Source organism: Abramis brama, assembly GCF_963993115.1.
Source record: "Abramis brama genome assembly, chromosome: 17".
Taxonomy (NCBI): domain Eukaryota; kingdom Metazoa; phylum Chordata; class Actinopteri; order Cypriniformes; family Leuciscidae; genus Abramis; species Abramis brama.
The window spans coordinates 24,922,120-24,947,677 of NC_139979.1; the positions used below are offsets into that span (position 1 = coordinate 24,922,120).

Sequence of the window (25,558 nt, forward strand, 5' to 3'; positions counted from 1 at the left end):
TGCCCCACCCTTCCTGTTACAATGTAATGGAAAATTTGTATTACTGAACATTGCATCACGGCAACAAACCGGTGTGTGCTGAAATGTGTCACTCAAACTAAGGCAAGACTGAAATTATACATTTTGTTAAAAATAAAATAGTCACTGTTTCCTAACTCTGAGATCCTTTGGAAGGACCTGAATGTTTCTGTGTTCGCGCACTTTATTTTCTTTACAAAGATAAATATAAAGTTCCCACCTCAATAAAAAGCTGTGAGCGAGCGCATGCAGGCATGTCTGCCTCATAATACAACATTAAAAAGCTATCTTTGTGATTAAACGTGTCGTCCTCGCTTGTGGTGGCTTGGAATTCAAAGGGGAATCAGATATTCGTGTTTAGACTTAGGACGGATGTCCAGATATCGGATATGCTTAAATTCAAGGCTTTTTAAGACCTTTTTAATACCATTTCAAATGAAATTCAATGCCAACTTCGTACCAATTCCGACAGAGGGGAAAATGTCAAATCTGTATACATTTTAAACCCTAAAAAATAATTATGTACAAGTAGACTACTTGAATTAAATAAAACATTTTATTTAAATTATCAGTCATATTTAATACATACGCAGCAGCGTTGTAGCGCGCACGTGTGTAGGCCAATGTTAATTTTGGCAGCCATTTTTGATTTAGTCTTAACTCTTCATCTTCAGACGAAAATGCTTATTGGTCTTAGTCACATTTGAGTCATTCTGCCTTTCATAGTTTTAGTTGACGAAATGTGTTTGCATTTTTTGTCAACTTTTAGTCATTACTTTTAGTCAAACTGCAGTTACTTTAATTTTGGTAGCTATTTTATATGTAGTCTTTAGACAGAACATGTCATAATTATTCTCTCTAGGCCAATTCGATTAAGCTTATAAGAAATTAAAATTAAGCTGACAGGCTGTATTGACATTGCACTCTGTAGCAGTAGCACTTGTGCAATTCTACATATCCCTTTTCCTTAGTTCTCCAATTTTTTTGAGTGCCGTACCCCCCCTCTCTTCCACTTAAACTGCAGTCACATCTTTCCATTAAGGGACAATATTTGCCCCATTTAATCGATTTTTCCATTTCATTTTTCACCTTTATAATACCTTTAAAAAATAAATAATGCTTTAAATAAAACAATGTTCAATAAATATGCAATGTTAAAAAACGTTTAATATTAATACAAATATGATATTAAAATCGCCAGTAGGTGGCGGTAACTCATTGTCTTTGTCAAAGCCACAGATTTTGTTGCAAAATAGAGCAATAAGCCTGACAATACTGTTTAAAATGTAGTACATCACTTAATGTTACCCTTTTTTTTTTTTTTTTTACTGTTGTATAAAATCAATGTCACATTTGAAATCGTGTGGATAGTCGGGAAACATTGCATTCTTGCTCGCATAATGATCAACATTAAAAACACTGCTGTATATCAGCCTGCATTTTGATCGCAGATTTAGTCGCACAAACAGCGCAAGCGGCTCGTGACAGATCTTCTCAAATGAAGATCGCTGAACTCCAGCTTGTCTGTGTTTTCAGATCATCCGCGCTTCTTCAACAATGTAGAGAGAGCGCGCGTGGATGGTTGTGGCCAGATACTACTGAAAAGACCGGGTAGAAAACATGTTCTTTTAACAGAAAAGCTCTGATCACTAACCACTGATTAGTGGGTGCGCACGCTTTCGCGTGTTCTTCTATGACGTGGAGCGTGAGGTGCACTCAACGTCACGCGACTAATTTTTAATTAGTCTACATTAGTAACAGTTAATTTTGTTACGGTATGAACTTAATCATAGAAAAGGCAAAAAAAAATTAAGACCTTTGTAACGAAATCCAAGACTTTGTATACCAAATTTAAGGCTTTTAAGGCCTTAATTTGAGATTGTACCCTGATATGTATCTGATTTAAAACCACCATTTGGAAGTGGCTCTGATCTGATGCGGAAAAATCCTATCTCGTGCGGATTTTTGTGTTTACACGTGTGCAACAAATTCCGATCTGTGTCAGATGTGAGTAAAAAATTCTGATGTTTTTGTGCCAGTGTAAACGCAGCCATGGAGTGTGTGGGCTACATTCCCAATCCTACCTGGCATTGAGCTCATCTGCAGAGAATGTTTGTTCTTAGATTAGTCTGATTGAGCTTGACGGTTGTGTAGGTGACCTGCATTGATTCTATGTGATGTGTGTTTCAATGTGTTGGAAAGCTACAGCCCAATGAATTGTTCCCTTGAGAGAGAAATATAAAGTCATTGGAGCTTATGGCTGAACTAGATTTCTTCTAACCTATGCAGAGAAGATTTAGGCCAATTCTTTTATATGAGGATGATTGGATCTTAGTTGTTCTCCATCTGAAAAACTACTAGGATGAACATCTGTATTCAAAGCAATATTTTAAAAACTTTGTCACTATAACCTTAGTGTATTCTAGGTGGTTGTTATGCGGTTGCTAGGGTGTTTGCAAGGTTCTGACTAACTGGAGGCAACCTACAAGTCTCTGATATTCTAGTCCCTCTTGAAATGTAAGTTTATATTTAACCATCCATTTTATTGTAGGCCCCGCCCCCAGGAGAAGAGGAAGAGTTGTTGTAGTAGAGCACATTTGAGTCTGCTCAAGCTGTCGCATCCGTCTTTTCAAATGTATTGCAATACAGTACGTAACACAAATGCAATAGCATGTCACTCTGTAGACATCTTACAACATTTATCACACAAGCGATGTATAGATTATCATGACAGAATATGCTAATCAATGACTTGAAGATAGTTAACTCCAAATCAGCTACATAAATTCATCAACTAAACATTCAGAAATGTCCCGTTGCATTCTACGTCACTTCTTCTTGAGTCTCTCCATCATTGTCTGACTTCGGTTTGAACATAAAAGGCTAAAAGTTTTTGAAATTTTCAGTGTGTGTCTGTGTGAGGTAATCGGAGCTGCTAACACACACACAAGCTCTTGAAGCTCCGCCCTCGGTGCCGGGAGCAGCAGCTCATTTGCATTTAAAGGGACCCACAGAAAACGACACGTTTTTGCTCACCCTCCAAAAGGGACACTTTTAACAGGCTATAAATATATATATATAATGGTTGCATCTGTGGGGTATTTTGAGCTAAAACTTCACATACACACTCTGGGGACATCAGATACTTGTAAAAAGGGGCATTATACCACCCCTTTAAGTTTATTTTTGGCAAAGTATGGGCAATATAGTGAATATTGCCTTATCAAGCATATGTGTGCATCATCTTCATCTAAATATGCAACTTATGAAACTCGGATACAAAAACAATTGCATTATGAGTGACATCAGCAAAAAGAAACCCAAAGAACATCAAAACTAAATAACGCAAATGACTGCTTTGAATGTCATCTGTGCTATTATCTACCAAAGCCTTCTTGTTCTCATTTTCAGCCAAGTCTTTCTTCCAGGGTTAAGCAGAACATAGCTACACTCATAATTGACAGAAGCTTTAAAGCAAAGCTCATCTCTTAGAATCTTGGGAGTAATTTGAAGAGAGAGCATTTTCAGGTATGCAATTCATTTGATTAATCTTTGAGTTCAAAGGAATGATTCTTACACTTTCTCTGTGTTAATAAAATTGGCGGGATAAAAACCACACAGCCTGGGCTGTGCAAACTGTTAGACACCATATGTGCCCGACTTTAACGGAGTCAGAACTTTGTAAAAAAAAAAAACACACATCTCAACTCAAACTCAGACAGGTCTCCTAAAAACTGAAGTGGTGACCCTTCACTGAAACCCCATCTTTAAATGTTACCTAGGCTTATTGGAAAAACAAGCCTGTGGTGAAATTTCTGAAAAATATTATGTAGCCTATTTTATGTATTATGTTGTATTATTACATAATATTATGTATTATGTTGCATGTTAAAATGCAATGCTGCCTTCACGTTCTCTTGCATGGGAATATTCTTCCTTACTAGCTGGGGCAAATTGTTTTATAACACAGATAGTTCCAGTCCTTGATTCTGATTGGTTGAGCCGCGTTCGAAGCCGTTGTAAATTACTCAACAAACATACACCTGTGACCGCATTACATTAGTGTTACTGTGCAACTGCCGTTTGTGATTCTTTGTTGCTGCATTTGGAACTACATTGCTTGGCGGGGGAATAAATGTGTTATAACGTTATATTTTTTGTTGCTGGTGTTTATTTTATGAATAAAATAAATAGTAAAATGTATATTTTTATGGAGTAACCATTTTATAAAAGCAATAAGCCCCTTGAAGCTGTGTTTTACAGTGAATTTAGAACAGCTAAGGGGTTTTTAGGCACTTTTAGGCTTATAGCTTTAATTAATCACTGTGCTTTCCGATGAAGTGAATATAATTTTTTTTTTTTTAAAAAGGGCACTTGGTTGACAAGTTGATTCAAGCAAATATCTTTAAATAAAACTCACTTTTCCCTCAATTTATTATTATTTATTTTTTTATTATAGCCCAATATATTATTCTTCATTAGCTTATATTTTATTATTACAGTTTAAAAGATTCCAAAAAGCTTGCATTAAAAGAACACTATTTTGGTTTATAATTCCTTTAAGGATGAATAGAAGTATGTTTTCATTGTTTAGTTTGTTTAGTTATTAGTATTACTATGGTGACACTTTATAATAATATTACTTGTTAACATTAGTTACATTAGATAACATGCAATAACATTTAACAATACTACACTACAGCATTTATTAGTTAGTCAGCATTAGTTTACATTAGCTAATGCACTAGTGTTAACTCACATAAAAATGACAATTTTCCCAAACAAAGGGTTAATGTTAGTTAATAAAAAATAAATAAAAATGCTGTAAAAATATATCACTCGCTGTTAGTTCATGTTAACAAATGATACCTTGTTATAAAGTGTTATCATTATTAATATAATAATAATAATAATTATTATTTTTTTAAGTAAAAATTTAGGAACAGTGTTTTTCATGGACTGCAATTATAAACACTATTTGATGAGGTTTCTCCCTTCAATAATTAGCATTTGCCAGCATTCTGAACGAAACCTCTCCATTAAGGTTTTTCTTTGATTAATTCTACATTTTGAATAAAGAACAATCTTTGCCACAAATCTAAAATAAAGCAAGCACTCTGAGAGTCCTCACAAATTTCAACCAACCTCCACTTACTGACAGGAGAGACGCAATAATGACAACCTTGGTATTTACGAGTGCACCAATGGAGTTGCTGCCATACTGGATTAGCCTATAATAAATTTCCTCCTCCCAAAAGGCTATCATTTTCCCTCTCTCAGAATGAATTGTTGTCGGATGTCAGGGATACTCAGTGCTCGTAGGTGAGGAGGTACGAGGGAGAAAATGAAAATCTGGAGACATGAGCATGATTTACAAAACCATTTATTCCGAGATGTTAGGATCAAGCAGCCCTTTATTAGACGGACATGGCGAGCCGGCCGCTACATTACCCGAGGAAGAACAGAAATGAGAAAGGGAACGGTGACTTTCACAATAAATTACATTTACTGGTGCCAGGTCTGCTGTGCGCTCATGGGTCTACAGTACGTGCATACGGTTATAATTGGAATCCTACGCAAGATCGTTTCTTGACTGAATGACTGGGAACAACAGGAGTGACAGGGTAACATTTCATTCCCTAGCGGTTCTTTGTTATCCTGACAGTTCAAGCTGTAATGCAGTGATTTGTGAACGGTTTTTATAGACCCACAGAATGGGGTCACATATTTGGTTTTTGTCTGCTCTGAGGCGACATTTTCAACTTATCAGTCAATTCCCAAACCCTTGATTATATGAATTGGGTATGTCAGGGCACAGACAGAATTCATTTGAAAACTGATGAGGATCTGGCAGCAGCTTTAGGTCTACTTGCTATGCAGAAAATAAACCAGATTTCCAGATTAATGGATTCTAATCTAAAGAGTGGGCAGAACTATAAAGGCTGAGGTGCATGAGAACAGCGCCATCTAAACCAAGGACACTCAAACTTCCTTTACCAGGAGCCAATGAATAAAATAACCTGGTAAGAGTATCAATATTTTATTCTGAGCTGGTTTTTTTTTGTTTTTTTGTGCACTAACCAACAACCAGAGCCTCACATTTCTATCATCCCATCCATCATTTTCATTGCAAACCTTCTTTAAAAAAATGATTCTGCCAGTATGTTCACTTCATTCAATGAGGGACCTGGGCCATTCTGCCGAAATCTCATTTTTTCACAGACTGTGACAACACGTTTCCACAGTTATTTACAATGTAAATCTAGCAACATTTTTTATATTTTCATTTTTAAAAAATGTAGTGTATATTTATAACATTATATATTTTAACTTTTACCATGGCATTAAATTGCAGAAAACGTTAATGCTGCAGCTTGATTGTTTCTAATAGAACAGATGAGGGAGTGACCAACGTAATCAATCTCTCTCTAGATTTCTTTTCCCCCTCTTTTGGAAAGTCATAGAAACACTACCGTGGACTTTTTCTATTGAAATTGGGCCAAATGGGAATGCAAAAATTATATAGGTATTTTTTTAAATTCTCATTCACCACTATATATTTACCCAACTATGATGAATTTCCAGAACCCAGGAAATGTGAAAGAGATCCATTATCTGTGAAGCCTCAATGAACATTCAAAACATTCTTAGGCCTCGGCTAATGTCAGTGTACATGACTCTATCCTCAGGAAAAATGGGATCCACGGCAAAGAAGCAAGATTGAATCAAGAAAACACTAAAACCTGTCTCGCGTTTGCACCTGAATGATTCACAAGAGTTCTGGAACAACATCTTATGGACAGATGCATCGAAACATTAATGTTTTGGTAATGGTTTGATGCATCAGAACCTTTGATGCTTTGTCGTAGTTGAAGCAACCATGAATTCTGCTGCGTAGCAGAGAATGTTAAACTATCCATCCATGAACTTAAGCTGAAACACAGTAGGGGTAATGCAGCAAGGCAATATTCAAAAGCATAAAAGCAATGCAGAATCTAAAACACACAGTTAATGTTCAAAAGCCTAAAAATGTCACTGAGCTGAAGCAGTTCTGTGCAGAGATATGGGACAAAATTCTTCCACAGTGGTGAGAAAGTCTCATAAATAAATGCAGGATGTGTTTATTTGGAGTTCTTTCTGTTAATGAGGCTGTAAGCAGTTAAAGACTCTAAGGGGACAATCAATCAATCTATTCACAGAAAGGGCACTGTTCACATTTATGCATTCTCAAGGTTTGGTTGCAGATCGAACAAGATTCAGTGCATAAATATGTAAAGTCATTCTCAAAGCATTTTCAGTTTTAAACACTTTTTAAAGCACTATGTGCAAATATCTCTTAAACTATATTCAAGGAAACAAATTTGCAATGATTAATCAAGGACGGTGCTCTAATTGGATTCAGAGATCAGAGTACAACAAGATTACGGGATAAAAGCAAATTAATCTATTTGTTTTGTGTAAAAAAATCTTTGTCTGTCACTATGCACCAATCAGTGATATATCACTGTATTTGTTTTTCCTGATGCTTTGCATCATTTTAAATAAATACATTTGAACACATATTATAATAAAAGGAGCATTGTGTTTCAGATTCTGTATCTTACTTGAAGTGCAGACATGAAAGCAATAAGTGTATTAAAAAAGTTAGCACTTAGTCACTTAGGATAAATCTGGCCCAGATGTGCATCTGTAAGAACTCCATTATCAACACCTTACAATGACAATTTCAGGATGGCTCCCCATACTTTCAGTTAAGTCTGTCTATATAAATTTGTCTTGGGACATTTAGAATTTTCACCATTCCAAACTGAATTAAATTATTTATACATTAATTTATAATTATATATATATATATTTTTTTTTTTTATTTTTTTTTTTTATAATGCAGTATTTGAGAAACCACCATTATTAATATAAACTTTAATCCGTTTGTTAAGTCATGACATGAGACAGCGTTCAGAAACCTATGGCACTCACTCTTTACCAACAAATGATCGATAAAAAATTAGACATCACTAGAGATTTGTTTCCTGCAGAAAAACCAGCCAATTACAATTCCTTTGTTGTACATCCTATTAAAGCTAATGAAAAGTTTAGAAATATACTATATTGTGTGTTCAGTGCTGTTCGCCATTGTCACAACAGCAATTAACGACAAACCACTTACATTTCTATGGTAACCTTGAGACCCTGCACTCAGATTCAATCAACATATCCTTTCATTGAAACTGCTCTGCTGTGCCAAGAGACACTTCGAAACATTTCACCGGCTACTTTTAGCCACAGAGACTTTTTACTCCCTATAAATGTGTTGTATTTATGTCCGTATGATAATCCCTACAGCTTTCAGTGAGCGGGACCATTTAAGATTTTCAATAAAGAAACATGGATGAATGAAAAAGTAAGAGCGGCATGTGCTTGATACTAAAAAATAAATATTAATATATAGAAATAAGCCGTGAAAGAGAACTGAATCCACTTTTGACAGGATGCTTTCTGTGCACGCACATTTCGAGCGCAACACGGACAAGCAGAGTAGCCTATGTCTCCGGTTGTGTGCCTAAACGGAATATGCCAGAAGTATTCACATAAATACAGTCGACGTAAGCACTGTGTGTTGTTCCTAACTCATGCATGCACTCACACACACGCACAAAGAACTCTGAAGAGGATTTATGTTCCTCAGGCAATAACTCAACATCACAGTGAAAGCCCTGCACAATTAATTCCATATTTGCAACTTGTTTATTGTTTGTTGCATATTTGCTTTTTTCAGTTGTCTACGGACCTAATAAAGTTACTATTACTGAAATGTTATTAAAAAAACCTAAAACTAAAAAAAACCTTTTTGTTTGGTTGAGCCAGCAGAATCTGCCTCGCACTTAACAAGCAAATTAGTGGAAATGCCATTAGTAGTTCATGGTAAGACAACTAAAAGTTACCACTAAAACAATCTGATAGGGTGAAAAAAAAAACAAAAAAAAAACAATAGACTTAAAATGCGGTCACATTTATCATTGCTCAGTGAAACTGTGCAGGTGAAATCTAGTAATTTCAATTGGAATCCACACAAACATTCCCCAAGCAGATTTTGCTTGTGTTTAAGTTGGTCCTGCTAATTTACCACATTGACCAACAGAAATCTGCATGGTTTGAAAATGAGATCATCGCTAAACTATTGACATTTTGCTTGTAGGTTTGAATTTCAAACCATTTTAAGTTTAGTAAATGTAACTACTTCTTTAAAAAGCATTATTTTGTTTTTAGATTGGAATGTTGCAATGTTAGAATGTAATGTGATTTGACCCCTTTTTTGGATAGACTGCTTAGATAGACTGCAAGGTTACATTCACTATGTTTGTTTTCATATCCTTCAATATGAACATTGTTTGTAGGACAATATTGATCAGGATATGAAATAAAAATTCCAAAATTCCATTCCAAACTGAATTAAATTATTTATACATTAATTTATTATATATATATATATATATATATATATATATATATAATTATTATTATTTTTTTTTTAATTATTATTATTTTTTATTCAAATAGAAGAAAAATACTGAGATTATACCATCTTTGGCAATTGGCTATTGCCCAACCCTACCTTATGGCATGCTTTAAATGCTGAATTTTCCATTTTTAGCTAAGCATTAGGCTAATGATACATTATTATCACTGTTAAATGGTTATTTAACAATTAGCCTACATTCAGTCTTGCATTAATAATTCAGTTTTTTTTTTTTTTTTTTTTTTTTTACACCAGCCGCCACTGATTTAGACCACTGGACACCATGAATGAGACAGTCCAAAAACAGATCTAAATCATAAAGCTTCCATTATGAAGCTATTAAGCACATTAAATATAAAAATTTAAATCCAGATGGATGCTAGGGAAATGCCACAAACACACTGTTAGAGAATAATCGAGTTAGAATGATCAGTTAACAGCAGTCGCAGTTAGTATTTATCACAACTGTTTTGTTAAAAAAGAAAGAAAAACCTTTAACAATGCAGATATTCTGCAAAGTCCATTTCTGCAGTCTCTAAAATGAAACATTCTTATCTCAATGTTCAAATTAAAAAATCCAGTAGAGCTCCAACCCCTCCTCCATCAGAAACCTCCAGAGGACCAATCCTAGAACAGACACATCTCCTCAATACCTCTGAGCTCTGCTGCAGTCTCATTGAGTTAAAAACATCCCCTTATCTGGAAGCTGGGAGACCTCAATGTGTCTGCTCTGACCTGAGAGGGGCTGGACACGACGTGTCCGGTTTGGCACTTCTGAGGCGGGCTGACGCACTCATCTGACAGGGCTGTATGCAGCAGACGCTGCACAGATAATTAGAGGAGTGTTTATGAGAACAGCGAGGAAACGCTCTCACTCTGGGAGATGGAACGCTGGGTCAGTTCTGACATACTCCATCAGTGCGGCACTGCTTGAACTCGAGGTAGAAGGAGAAAATGAGGAATAGAGAGAGAGAGAGAGAGAGAGAGAGAGAGAGAGAGAGAGAGAGAGCACATCTCGTTCCCGGGCAGAGGAAATGCTAGTGATGACAGACATCCTGTGTTTGTAAGACAGTGATGAGAGCAATTAGGAGCTTCAGCTGTTCAAGACTGGCTTCAAATTAAATATAGATGAATTAGGAGAACATGATTAAAGAAAATGACCGGTTATATTCTGAAGATGTACATACAAAAGGAATAATGAGATCAGTTTCAAGATTCATTCTTCTTATGTAAGATTGAAGGAAAGAGACTCAATTATGGAAAATGTAAGTTTAAAAATGATCGGCCTGTTTCTGTCATTGGTTTCACAGTTCGAGGTCAAGCCAATCCGTTGCCAAGCCAAAAAGAGCTGGGTTAGGAAAATCTGTTGATTGTATTGTTCATTTAATGCCATGTTTTGAAAGTAAAACAGTCTCAGTTTACATTTTTCAGGGAAATCTATTAATGTATCACTCACAGTTGTCTCTGCATATTAAACTGGGACAGTATGAAAAATACTGTTAGAGTATTGTTATTTTACTCTATAAATTAATTTTTCAGTCCTCTGTATTTTTGTTTTATGTAGCCTATACGTTTATTGAGCAGCGTTAAGTGACAATATGTGCATGAAATATATGGAAAACATCACAATCTGTGTTTTTTTTTACATCCATAGAAATAATTGAAGAAGAATTATAAAAATATCCAGAACAACACCCTTATCCCTTGCCATCCCAAATGGTCCCACAAAAAACTGCTACCGGTGAGCGTGGTTTGCAAAATATAACTCACTGGTCAGTAGCAGCAAGATTTACACTGACATCAGGGACGTGCGGTCAGGGTAGGCAGGGTAGGCAGTGCCTCACCAAAGGAAATGTTGACATTACATTTATTAATTCCAAGAACTTTATTAATTCACCACATTATGATTTATTTTATTCCAAATATTAATTTTTGTAACAAAAATTCTCAGGAATACACATATAATATACTCATTTTGCCATTGTTTGCTCCTAAAACCATTGTTTCATGCAGGAAATTCAAGGCCATGGCCATTGAGGCAGAGGTTAGCAGTGCCTCTTTGGTCCATAGTTTACGTAGGTTTGCGCATGCGCAGTCAGTTCTCATGCTGTCTTGAATTATCGACATTGAGGCAGAGACCGAGCTTGCTTCATGTCACGTGATCCACTCACTCTCACTCAATCCACGCTTCCCGATCTAGCGGCGCCTAGCGTTGGCTGTCAACAGGCCCGGGGTGGGTAATCGGGAGAATTCCCGGTGGGCCGCTTCACTTTTGGGCCGGTCGAGGATTTTTTTCCCCACATTTGTCACGTTAGTTACATTAGGTTACACACGTTCCGCATTCTGACACCGCAGCGCGCAGCCTCTGCATAGGTTGTACCATGTGAGGGAGTTCTCCCCTCCCCTCCTATAGAGTTGGTTGGGTCCATAGCCCGTCTATTCCAAAACGTTTTCTCAGGTAATTACCGCGGCACCGCCGGCGCCTACCGATAGCTGGGCCGGCCCGGTAGCTATGCGTCAGGGAGGATGGATGGGAGGAAGAGGCCAGGAGGTATGGAAGCTTGTTTCCGCCACAGAATAAAACATTTAAAAAGATAATTGACCCTTCGCAGGGAGCTTGATTGACAGGCGATCTAACCAATCATAATCCACCATCCGCCATTTTGTCCGACAAAGCAGTCAGGAGAGATAGCAGATTAACATGGGAGAATCTGAACTTGAAAAACGGAGTGTACTGACGCCTTTCCACGGTTAAAACAACATTCCTTCTTATGTTCATTCATGTTTATTTGATGCTATAAATTAACTAGAAGGAAGAGATGATCGGTTCACGAGCAGCTTTTACTGATGCTCTACAGCGATCTGTCAGACACATTTAAGAGCCACAAAACGGTATGTATCGCTTCAATTTCTTTTAAAAAATGACCAAATTTGAAAGGTGAGACTTTGTTTAATATGTTTAATATCAAAAGTAACCGAAAAGTAACCTGGTCCGCCCTGTCTGTCAGCGTGTTGTCAGTCTCCTCTCTGCTCCGCGATGTATTTTTCACTGCGTGAGAACATGGTGTGTGTGTGAGAGCAGCGTAGCTTGTCGGGCATAGCGACAGTAACTAAGGGGGGCGGGTCTTTGCGAAGGGTCAATTGCGACTTTTTATCTCACAATTGCGAGTTTACATCTCGCAATTCTGTCATTATTTCTCAGAATTGCGTGAAATAAAGTCGCAATTGCGTGTTATAAAGTCAGAATTGCGAGATATAAAGTCAGAATTGCGTGAAATAAAGTCGCAATTGCATGTTATAAAGTCAGAATTGCAAGATATAAAGTCAGAATTGTGTGAAATAAAGTCGCAATTGCTTCTTATAAAGTCTAAGTGAGTTATTATTTAACCTTTACATTATTTGTTGAACCATGGCATTAATACAAACTACACAATAGTGACTAGGCTGCTTGTCTTTTCGCTGACACCGCGCCGCCTCCCTCTTACTGTGTCCCGCACAAAACATTTGTTTTGTTGTATAAGTCATAAGATAGATGTGTCCATTAATTTGATTATTAGATTTGATTGTGCATTAGCCTCACATATGACTGACTTTGCTGTATGCAGGCAGCGATGTGATGATGCCTGATATGAACTTGGGTTGCTACATTAACTGAATGAATATATGCCACTTTGATAGGTCACAGCCTACCCATGACAAGATTTCACCGCACGTTACTGACTGACATGATACATCAGACGCTGTCAGGGAGACCGGTGGATGGTGAAGAACGTTCATAATGCTTGTCATCATGTTTAACACACTATCAAAGCATCTGCAGTGAACAGAAACATTCTCCTGCACTCAATTTTGTTTAGCTTGTAAGCAGTATTTAAAAATACTTATCATATAGCTATTGAAATTGAGTAATCAATAATCAAATAAACTATTAAAATGATCAATTAAAGGTAGGGTAGGTAGGAATTGTCTAAAAAACTTCTTTTCCAAATTTGTTTAAACTTTATTTATATATCAATACATAATTAAAATGTAAGTACTCTGAAAAAGAAAGTATAAAAATCGAGTGTCTGTAGACCTCTCACGACTGTTTTAAAGACAGCTCATTATTTCCATTCACTCCACCCCCTCCCTTCTGGGCTCCTTCCAAAGCCACGCCCCCAAAACACATGAACGCGCGACTCCGACCGCTGAACTGGAAGACGCATTATTTACCTGAGCGGAGAGGAAGGAGCACAGTGCATGTAGTGACATCATGTCAGAATCACATGTAATAAAAAAATCTAACTTTATCATTATGAATATAAACAAATAAGATGTATTTTAGTACTCACTATCAAGCTAGCATATTGATATTGGTAAAGTTTAAAATATATATTTTTTGATTCGCTAACGAGCTAGTTATATCTATAAGGCAAAGCTAAAAACAGGTTGCATTGCATACACGTTTTTCCATTACCATCAGTTACACTGTGATGAAGATGAATTTCGTGTAAGATTCATAACATATATGGTGTTCTGCATGTAAGAGTTTCCATGATGAAAGCATTATTGACTCTGATGAGGACTACACTCCAGAGACAAGTACCGCATCGTCAGCTCGAGGACAGGTCCGGGGTCGAGGGCGAAGCAGAGGAGGTCGTGCAAGAGGCCGTGCAACTAGGGTCCGAGTATATTGACACGCGTTTTATTCAAAGACTTTTTGTTCATTACCTTTTCTAGTACTGTCTTCCTTTTTTGCCTTGTTTGCCTTCGCTAACTGCATATGCCGGTAATGTGAATTTTTGATTGCTCTTTCTCTGCCATTGTTTTGCTATTCCTAGGTTCCGTGCCTCTTGAATTCCTCAAATCAAACGGGTGCGCGCGCATATGGGCAGATCCTGTGTGGCAAAAGGGTGGTTGCCATGGTTGCGAGAGAGTGACAGTCGCCTAAGCCAATCCTTTGTTTCGTCCCGAATGGAAATAATGAGCTGTGTTTAATGCAGATTAAACGGTCTAGAGTCACTCGATTTTTATACTCTTTTTTTTCAGAGTACTTACATTTTAATTATGCATTGATATATATAGAAAGTTTAAACAAATTTGGAAAAAAGTTTTTTATAAAATTCCTACCTACCCTACCTTTAATCATTAACAGCCCTAAACCAGTTTGAAAAACAACTCTCCAATGACAACATTTTTGGTTACTTTGGGCCCTATTTTAACAGTCCATTTCAATTGCCTCAAAATAGCAACGCGCCATCAATGCTCCAGAACACACCTCGTTTACAGACCAGCACACCCATGGGTGCACAGATGGGCGCAAATGCATTTGCTATTTAAACAACGTAGTGCAGGAGGTGAAAATGTCGCGCATGGCGCCACACTGTGCCGGGTGTATTAAAGGTGGCAGAAACATTGCACTTACTCAAATAAGTACTGAGGAATCTTAATTAACAACATGTACTTACTATAGAGTTACGGTTAGGGTTAGGTACTTGTAATTATGCATAATTTACTGTTATTACTATAGTAAGTACATGAAGTAATGTGTAACTATGTCACCTTAAAATAAAGTGTTTTTTTTTTTTTCTTCTTTTTTCTTTCTTTTTTAATATCAAACTATCTTCAACCATAATCTCTTTTTGACTAATCCTATTTGAGGAAATGACTTTGGGAGCAGAGAGACATCTGAAGGATGAGAGAATGAAACTCATCTATTTAAGTTCTATGTCTAGAGGCAGCTCTCCCCCTGCAATCATCATCATCCAGATGAAGGGTGATGAATTCTCATCTATAATCTATCATCTCTGAAATTCATGTATACACTCTTAATTTCTTAAGGAGATCTTTTCATTATTAACTTTCCACCAACCAAAAACTTATAGCTTTAAGTCCATGATATTTTAAATCCTGTTATTTCAGAGAAGTGATTCTTGCAGGCAAAAAAAAAAAAAAAAAAAAACATTATCCATTGTCAATAGTGTGGAGACGTATGAAGCACCACAGAGATTTCCACTCACGCACCTTCAAACCAAGCATTTTTCTGTTGGTCAATGCAATAATTTTCACTTTTTTTCTTTTTATGAAAATCTTCTTAATTTGGCAAAATGCAGATTCTGTGACACTACACTCTAAAGGAAAGGTACAAAAGCGGTCACTGGGGCGGTCCCCTTTCAAAAGGTAAACCTTTGTACCTAAAAAGTGCATATTAGTACCTCAAAGCTACATATTGAAACCAAAAAGTGTACATATTTGAACCTTTTTAAAGGGTACAGCCTCAGTGACCGCATTTTTTCCTGAGTGTAGGAATTACAAAAAGCATGCAAACAACCTTGCAAACGCCCCTTTCGCGAGTCACACTTCCCCCAACTCAAACATCACAAATACAGCTCTTATATGTGCTTGTGAAGGCTTGTGAACGGGTAAAAGTAGGCAACATATTAGTCATACTTTTAGCTGTGCTGCTATGTGTCATGAGAAAGCAACTAAGTAGGCAAACACTGTCTTTAACATGATGCGCCACAACTGTTTGAGTGCTATCTATATTGGACACATCAAAGCAAACATTATCAACTGGAACATTTGGGTTTTTTTGGGTGAGAGAGAGAGAGAGAGAGAGAGAGAGATGAGAATTGCGTACCTGCGTCTGTTCAGTGTTTCTCTCTATTAACAACGCTATTTTGAAGTAATTAAACTCACAGCTTCGATGTAACCCCCTCGTTACTGATAAATATAATGTAGCGATTCAGTAGCGAAGCTATTTTATCACTAAAAGTTGTGGGCAGCGTTGAAAAGTTTCTGTGCTTCTGAATTTTCTGTGTGTGTGCAGCGGGACCTCTGCTCTGTGTGCGAACGACGTATGCGTGTGTGTGCTTCAATGAAAACAGCGCAAGTGATGTATATATCTGTGTGCTTCAATGAAAACAGTGCATTAATATAGAACTGTGATTAAACTGACTTGGAACTACCTGTGCATTAAACGGTTTTATTGCGCACCTTCCAGCCAAACAGAATCGAGTATTCAGACAGACCATGGTATAAGACGTGTTAATGACCAGTTTAATATTTAAAGGTCTAAAATGCAATGAATCTTGGCTTGCACTTCTGTAACCAAAGCTGAATTTCTTTTCCCATGTAACGCATCAACCATGGTCCCACAGTGGCTAAACACCCTTTGGCTCAGCCTGCTGCAGTTATTGGTACTGCTCTCAATGTTTAGATGGTGCCTGGGAGGCTTAATCTTTACACTTTTGGGAGGTAAAAAACAATGAATGGCATACTAATAGTAGTCAATGAACAATAAACTGGGTCAAGAGAATCTATCTATCTATCTATCTATCTATCTATCTATCTATCTATCTATCTATCAATTACAGGAACGTCTGTCTTTCTGTCTGTGTGTGTGTCTGTTAATCGCATATCTCTCGAACCGTTAGTCCGATGGATTTCAAACTTGACAGGTGTCTTGCTACGGGCACGAGTAAGGGCAGTGCCAAGTTTGGCGTTGTTTGGATTAGAAATGCAAAAAATATCATTAAATATATCGATAAAAGAAGCACACATTGGCTTTTGCCGCTCTAGCCGCTGGCCACTCCCCCTCTCACACTGACACTGAGTGAGCACAGCTGGCCACTCCCCCTCTCACACTGACGATTAGTGAGCACAGCGCAGGACCAGAGACAGAAAGGGTCGAAGAAAGCAGCGGAGCTTAAGTAGCGTTTTCTCTGAGTTCCCCTGTGTAGCCTGCTCCCTGAATCGTTGCGCTTATTCATTTGTGGATGTTAACTGAATCTGTAAGTCAGCTACACTGCTTATTTCTGAATATTGTATTTTATTCTAGTGCGCTTAACATTATCGCTACTGTGTAATAGTAGCCTATGCTATTCACCAACTAAACATATCCTATTCAATGCGTTCACAGTCTCTTTCACGGCCATCATTTGTAGTGGCCTATACACAAACTGTTTGCTCAAGCGTGGCGTTTTCTTGGAGTTCAATGTGTAGTCTGCTCCCTCAATCGTGTAGTTCAATTTTACATATTTATTGTATGTCATTATCAGTATTTGCTTTCTACCATGCACAAATAAAAATGTCTCTGAACTTTTGCTGTGTAATTGTAACAATGAGCACTCAAACACACCGAACCAACAATTACTAAAAACACACACAAAAACTGATTTTGCACGGGCACTTTGCACTAGTGTATTTAAACATACAAAATCGTACATACTTCACCCTTAAATAAACACTTCTTAATTGGTATGAGCAAGCATTAATTACATTTGCCAAAATGTGTAATAATCATGCATGCAAGGATATTTAGAGATGTTTAAAACATTATGAATGTTGGGAAGAACTTTTGAGGAACTTTTGCAGTCATAACAGAGGAAAGTCACTGAATTTTTTAAAAACCTTCAACTAAAACAGTTACTGTCCAGTGGAGCAACAGACTCACTAGAGTGTCCATCCTCTCATGCATCTCTCCACCAACCATTTATGAAACATATATGATATTGATTTAGTCTATGCGTTTCCCTATCTCCATCTCCATGATGGTCTATTCCTCTCTTTCTGATTCATATGTGGAATTATTTGTAGTGTGTTTGTACTTGGATATGGGGCACAAGAGGAACATCTCTCCTGTTTTTTCATTTGTGCTTGTGTCTTTGTTTACCGTTCCGTGTATATTTGTCTCTCAGCGCTATTGAGGAACAGAAGCATTTCACCGGATCTATAACGTGTGTGCTCTGTCAATGTATTCTGCACAGTTGGTTTATGGGATTTCATTGTGTAGAGCAGGGGTGCCCAATCCTGCTCTTGCCGATCGACTGTCCCGCACAGTTTCTCTCCAACCCTAATCAAACACACCTGAAGCAACCAATTAAGGTCTTCAGGATCACTTGAAAATTAAAGGCAGGTGTGTTTGATTAGGGTTGGAGATGAACTGTGTAGGACAGTCGATCGGCAGGAGCAGGATTGGGCACCCCTGGTGTAGAGTGTTTACCTGGAGTTACAGCAGAGCAGAAGCATCTCTCTGTTGTGCATAAGGACCTGCAGAAGAACGAGAAAGGCCTTGGCACGGATGACTGAAGACGGACTCTCCAGAGAGCGGATTATCTTCATAACAAAGTCCTGCAAAGAGGCGTTCAAGCCGTTAGCACAGTCTTGTTAGCGCACACGCGTCATTTAAAAAGACCGGGAGGTCTCTGGACATTTAGTGTGGCATAAGCCCCAATTGTCTGACAGTAATTTGACAGTTGCTATCACTTACACAGCGAGGTGCTGGAGGGGATGGAAAAGCACCCCAAAATGCACTTGATATAAAACAGAGGTTAATAAGCTAATGAGTTCCACAACATTTAGTGGGCAGCAAATCAGGAGGAATTGATTAACTTTCACTATCAGCATAATTGGGGGTGGGGGGTGGGGGACTGTCAAAAGCAAAACAATCCGAAACATTAGGATTAACTACAGCACGAGAAGGGGAGTTAATTAATTTCAAACGCACCTACTGTACTCTCGGCATGGATCGTAATTACATCAACAGTATTCCAAGCTGCACTCTGAGATTGCAGCACTTCCTTACCCAATTAGCCCAGTCACTCGGTGCTTCATTGAAATTTAAATTCTATGCTAGTCAATGTATGAATAAACACGCGACGTTCTGGACTTCTGTTCGTCAGGGGAATTAAGCAGTGAAATCCACAGCAGTTTATAATTGGTCCTGAGGTGATCCACTAAGTTTTAGGCACTCAAAATATTTTTTGTTTTGTTTTTCTAATATGTAGAGTCAAATTGGAAATTTACATGCAAATGAATACAGGTCAAAGAAAATTAGCATTGTTAATCTGAGAGGGCCTTGAAGGCAGTATACAGTGACATTTAAATCAATTTCTACAGCCCATTTTCCAATTGATCACTGCCTCAGATAAAGAGCAAAACAGAGCAGTACAATGTTTTGCTCGCTCCTGACACACCAGGTAGCATGCTGGGTAAATCCAAGACAAACATAAGTTGCAGCCAGTTTCTGAATAGGGGATTAAGACATTTATAAGTAATTTATAAGTTTATAATGTATAAGAATTGTGTGGGGAAAGAACTGGTATATCTGTAAATAATTCCTGATGAAAACTGGACATAACTGTTAAGGTTGTTTCATGGAGATAAATGTACAGAAATAATGATTATGATTAACTAAAACTGCACTACCATTTAAAAGTTTTGGGTCAGAAAGGCTGTTTAAAAAAGAAGTAGAAATTAATCATTTTATTCAGCAAGGATGTATTAAATTGTGACATTAAAAGTGACATAAATATTTTGTAACATGACAAATATCCTTACTATTTCAAATACAGTAAATGTGGTTCTTTTGAACTATTAATAAAAAAATAATGGAAATATATATATAAATATATATTTAAAAATATTGTTTTATGGTATCCACAAAAATGTTGAGTAACACAACTGTTTCCAATATTTAAATAATAAGAAATGAGCAACAAATCAGCATATTACTGAAGGATGACACAATTAATGATTTCTGAAGGATCATGTGACACTGAAAAATAAATAAATAAACATATTTGAAAATAGAACCCCCCACCCCCCACCCCCCAAAAAAAAAAAAATCTTACCAGGCCCAAACTTTTGAATGGTAGTGTATATAACTACAGATAATGTTTTTATAAGAGGTTTTTTTTTTCTTCTTTTTTTTTTAGTAGAAAGGAATTTTTCTAATATTTAGGGAACAACAGTGGCACATAAATGACATACTTTAGATGTTAAAATGTTTCATTATATAAAAGATATCACTATAGTAATGAGTAAACACTATGTAATGAAAAAAATCTATAATTTGGAACAATTGGAAAACCACAGACCAGAGTACTTATACCTCCAGAAGTCAAGACTCGAGAGTAAAAAAAAAAAAAACTTTCTGCAGGTGGTACTAACAAAAGAAAGAATGCTGAGTGGCAGTGAGGCACAGCGCCTGTCAACGCAGCTGCTTCAGAACACTGTATAGTTGCTGAGACTAACAAAAATGGTCCGATTTTAAAGTTGTTGACCGATGAAGTGCTGCCAGTACTAAGAACGATACAGGCTGTCAATAACGAAAAGCAGAGAGAGATGGCACAGGATGTACAAAGTGTGTGTGTGCCAAACTGAAAGAAATCAAAAACTTATTGGCAGAACTTGCTTAAAAAAAAAATCCAAAAAAAAAAAATCTGCACTATATGCAGCATTGTCTTCATTGTCTTTGAGGACTCAGTGAAAGTTTTAAACATAGTCTTTTAGTGGCGCTTTCAGAGCGGTCCCGTCCTTAACATTGTTTTTTCCTCATAAAAGTGGAAAAACATGAAAAATACAATAAAATGAATATGTTATGTTCTGTGGAGAGCCAACCCATATTAAATATAAAACGCATGTGTAGACTGATATTTTTCTAATGTCTGGACTCCTTTATTAAGGGAGTATGGATATATAAACAGTTTCAATATATTGGTATTAAATACATTTTCTGAGAATTTATATTTCAAGTTTTTACTGCAAATGTCACGTCCATAACGCTGGAATTGACATCACTTGATTACGGTATTAGCTTACCTTGTTATGATATAATGACCTATACAATGTGCCAAACATATTTTCCTTACCTTGTCATTTAAGGCCAGGGCACTTTTTGTACAACCAACATTGTGCTGAACTTGACAAAATTGATCTGCTGCTGCAGCGGTGGCCAGCAGCTCGTAAGTTTTTTTTTTTTTTTTTTAAGGCAGTAGAAGGTTCTGGAACTTTTGCGCGCTTCCACATCCCGCGCAACTACGGATCTCCCAGGAACATTCATTATATATTGCTTTTATATAATGAATGTTATATATTTATCCGTGTCGGAGTTCTGAGTAGTAGACTATCTTTAGATGTGCATGGCATGCGCGAGCGGTGCGCGATCATGGTCGACTGACAACGAGATTAAGCAGCTGAACAAGAATACGGCCGTTTTCCGATTGTTCTCATCTCAGCTCCGCCGAGACAAAATAGACATGCCATTTCAAAAATCTTTCATTTATTGTCAGAAATATGTTTTCAAAAGCATCACTTTCATCAAATTTTATGTGACATAATTTCCAGTAGGCAACTGACTGCAAACAGGCACATCAGGACACAAACGAGCAGGCTTATGTGCCGGGGCTGAGCCCCGGAGAGCCCTGGCCCAATTTAACCACTGCATACTGGCCCATTCTATCACAAGTCACGTGCAGTAGGGGAGACTGGGGTCACACATTTCTTCAGTCACACTCCACACACAGTGACACTTTTTTATTAAAATACTATAGTTTCTCAGCATGATAAAAACATAAGCAGGGGATTTTAACAGGAGGGGACCTGTTACAACAACTTAAATAAATGCATGGTTGCGTCGGCGCTTTCTCCGTTCATGCAATTAATGCACATCCATGAATGAGCGTGGATTTTCTAGCGCATTTACTTGAACTTCATAGGCAATATATCTATGGTTTAACCCATTTGAGAGGCGGTCAAAATCAGAATTTAAAATGGACTGAAAAGCTCTCTACGAACTTGACGAGCGATGCCGCGCTGACGGACCATAGACTATAAAAAAGTGACTGACATGTATGCACATAAATCACTGTCACACACACTCTCAGAGTAATATTAAGTTACTGCATAATACATTTTCAACTAGCAGAATAGTACAGAATCACAATACACAGTCTCACTTGTAGCCATGTCTTTTAACTATTATAATATTTCGAAGGGCAAAAACAGGAACTTTTAATTGGCTTTACATCATCAAGTGTCACTTTAGCGCGAGGCACTGTGCAGTCGCAGACTTGGTACTGTCAGTAGCATAACCTTATAGCATTACCCAGAGCCGTTAACAGCCTGAGCTAACTCGATCACGTCGAGCTATTTGGGCGTGATTTCTCAGCCTCTTTGCCCATTTTCTGTTATCCGGGAGTGACGCAAGGCCAAGATGGCGACGGCCGGCTCCGCCCACTTTAGGCTTCAAAAATGCTCTTCAGAAACCTACGAGTGACGTCACGGACACTACGTCCATAATTTTTTACAGTCTATGGTAAAAACGCGTTGTTTCGTGTGTGTGTGTCCCTTTAAATGCAAATGAGCTGCTGCTCCCCGCACAGAGGGCGGAGCTTCAAGAGCTCATGTGTGTTAGGAGCTCCGATTACATACAAGCGCTAAAATGTCACAAACTGTTCTGCCTTTTATGTTTAAACTGGAGTCGGACAATGATGGAGAGACTCAAGAAGAAGTGACAACATGTAGAATGCAACAAGACATTTCTGAATGTTTAGTTGATTCATTTATGTTGCTGACGTGTTCCCAGTTTATGTAAATTTTAGGGTTAGTGATGTCACTTGTGATGTCACACACGTTTTCTTTTTGTTTTGAGCGTTGAAACTTTGCATATGTTGTTTATGCTCAAACAGCAACATTACACACTAACTAAAGTTAGAAAAGTGAAATCATAAATCAATCACCCATTTAAACATTTTAGGTTGCAAACATTATTGTGAGTTCTATTGACATAATAATTTTGATAATTTAATTAACTTAATATTGTGTGTAACAAACTCAAATATCTGCATTAATTTTAGTAAAAAAAATAAATAAATAAAAAACCCTAATGATATAGTCTAGATAACTTTAAAATTGGGAAGTGGTTTTCCAGTTTCCAGCATGCTTTACACAGGACTGATAAGGAGAATAAACGTTAAAATTAGGTGTTATTTTATTTCTCTTTTAGTGAAAGGAAAGACATTTGAAAGAGTTTGTTACGTTGAAGTTTTTGTGGTTACCATTGTGCTGAAGAGTAGATGACTACGTTGCAGGTAAACATTACATTGATTACACATTCATTTCCATTATACTGAATAGGCCAGGGAATTCTTTAAACATTTACTGACCTCACAAGGATTTTAACAAATCCACACTCACACACGTTGGGTGCCCACATTTTACAGGGACTTTCCATAGACAGAATGATTTTTATACTGTGCAAAATGCATATTCTATCCACAAACCTGCCCCTAAACCTACCCATCACAGAAAACGTTATGCAGTTTTAGACCGGTAAGCATCCCTTTACACCGTGTCTACACCGGACACAACAGTTGACATGTTGCATGGCGCTGCGCCGCAACTGCTAGAAGCTGTCTACACTGGACAGCTCTGCAAAGCAACCTTTGCAAATCCATTTGTCCTTCCTATGAGAAGTATCACGAGTGCTTGGAGTACATCATAAATAGAACGAGTCATCAGTTTACTATCAAGGATTTGTCGTGTCACGCCGCATCCAGTGTAGACAAAATCACTCATTATAATGAGTTCTATTGTGATTTGTTGCATCGCACTGCCGGCGTCTGGTGCAAACACAGTGTTAGTATGCTTTATATATTGGTTCCTCATGATGACCAAAAAAAATAAAAATAAAATTCCCTCCCTAAAAAAAGGACAAGGATTTCAGAAATTACCATCACATTTTGTCTCTATAATGTAGGGTATACCTGAACCACACTCAAACACACTGTAAAATAATTTCCTGGCCTATTCAATATTATGGAAGTGAATGAGAGGGCTTTTTTCAAAAACTCTTGCACTATGTTCCAAGTCTTCTGAAGACTAATAAATAGTGCTATAGCTTTGTTTAATGAAGAGACCAACATTTAAAAAACAAATCAGACATTACTACTACTCTTATGAACGTATGAAGATGCCAATAATTTCAATGAATAATGACAGTTCATCACACTTTGTGTGATGAATGTCTATTCATCACACAAAGATATCACATAAAAGCTTTATAAGACTTTGAATGTACAAACCAGGTACAAGTTTGGGAACCATTGCTTTATATTGTGTCATTTTGAATCTTGAAAGCCCTAGTCCGTGTTTACATTTATTATATTGAAATGAGTGAAACATCAATAAATGAATAGATTGATCATTTTGAGTTCCACAGAAGGAAGCAAGTAATACAGTGTGGTACCAACACCAATAGGTGTGGACGATATAAGGGTGAGTTAATGACAAAATATTATTTTTGGATGAACTACTGCTTTAAAATATTATGATTGCAACATTAATAAATCATTATTTCATTAAAAGTATCGTATTGAACACCTCAATAAGCCGATATTTTAGTAAAAAGTATTTTCCAACCATTTTAATGTTGATCTCACAAGACTTTAAATGCACATTATTCCAGACAGCTAAAATAATGTGTATCGTATGTGTATCACTTTGAAGTGTACACTCATTTGAGACACAGTGGGTTATTTCATGGTTTGTGTTACAATTGCCTTAACCAACCATTACAGGGTAAATGTAAGACTTTTTGTACTAAATGTGATATGACTTTTTCTCTATCCGTTCTAAAGAGAGAAACCCGTAATTTAGAGCGTAAATGGAAACAAACTAATTTAGAGGTCTTTAGAATCGCGTGGAAAGACAGTATGTCACGTTATAAAAAGGCCCTAAAAGCGGCCAGGGCTGAGCACCTCCGCAAACTAATAGAAAATAACCAAAATAATCCAAGGTTTTTATTTAACACCGTGGCTAGACTAACAAATAAACAGACGTCACTTGAACAAAATATCCCGTTATAGTTTAATAGTAATGATTTCATGAACTTCTTCACTGAGAAAATAGAAAACATCAGAACCACAATTGTAAATGTTCAATCTTCAATCGCGCCTTATAATTCAGCCTCAATTATCACCCCGCAAGAACAATTACAGTGCTTTACAACTATAGAACAGAAAGAGTTAAATAAACTTATCAATTCATCTAAAACAACAACATGTTTATTAGATCCTATACCAACTAAACTACTGAAAGAAGTGTTACCTATAGTGGAAGAGCCTCTCCTCAATATTATTAACTCATCTTTATCTTTAGGTCATGTTCCAAGAACATTTAAATTGGCAGTTATAAAACCACTCATTAAGAAACCACAATTAGATCATAATAACCTAGCAAATTATAGACCCATTTCAAATC

The 25,558-nt window shown here is 37.1% G+C and overlaps 1 protein-coding gene across 3 annotated transcripts in view; it reads right to left on the reverse strand.

Annotated features, from left to right (window-relative positions):
* ulk4 (unc-51 like kinase 4) overlaps nt 1-25,558 on the reverse strand; it is a 230,948-nt gene that overhangs the window by 148,343 nt on the left and 57,047 nt on the right. For all 3 annotated transcript variants that reach the window (XM_084088579.1, XM_084088580.1, XM_084088578.1), the window contains exon 22: nt 18,519-18,646. In XM_084088579.1, the coding sequence (XP_083944705.1) occupies nt 18,519-18,646 (128 nt within the window). The remainder of the gene's footprint in view (nt 1-18,518; nt 18,647-25,558) is intronic.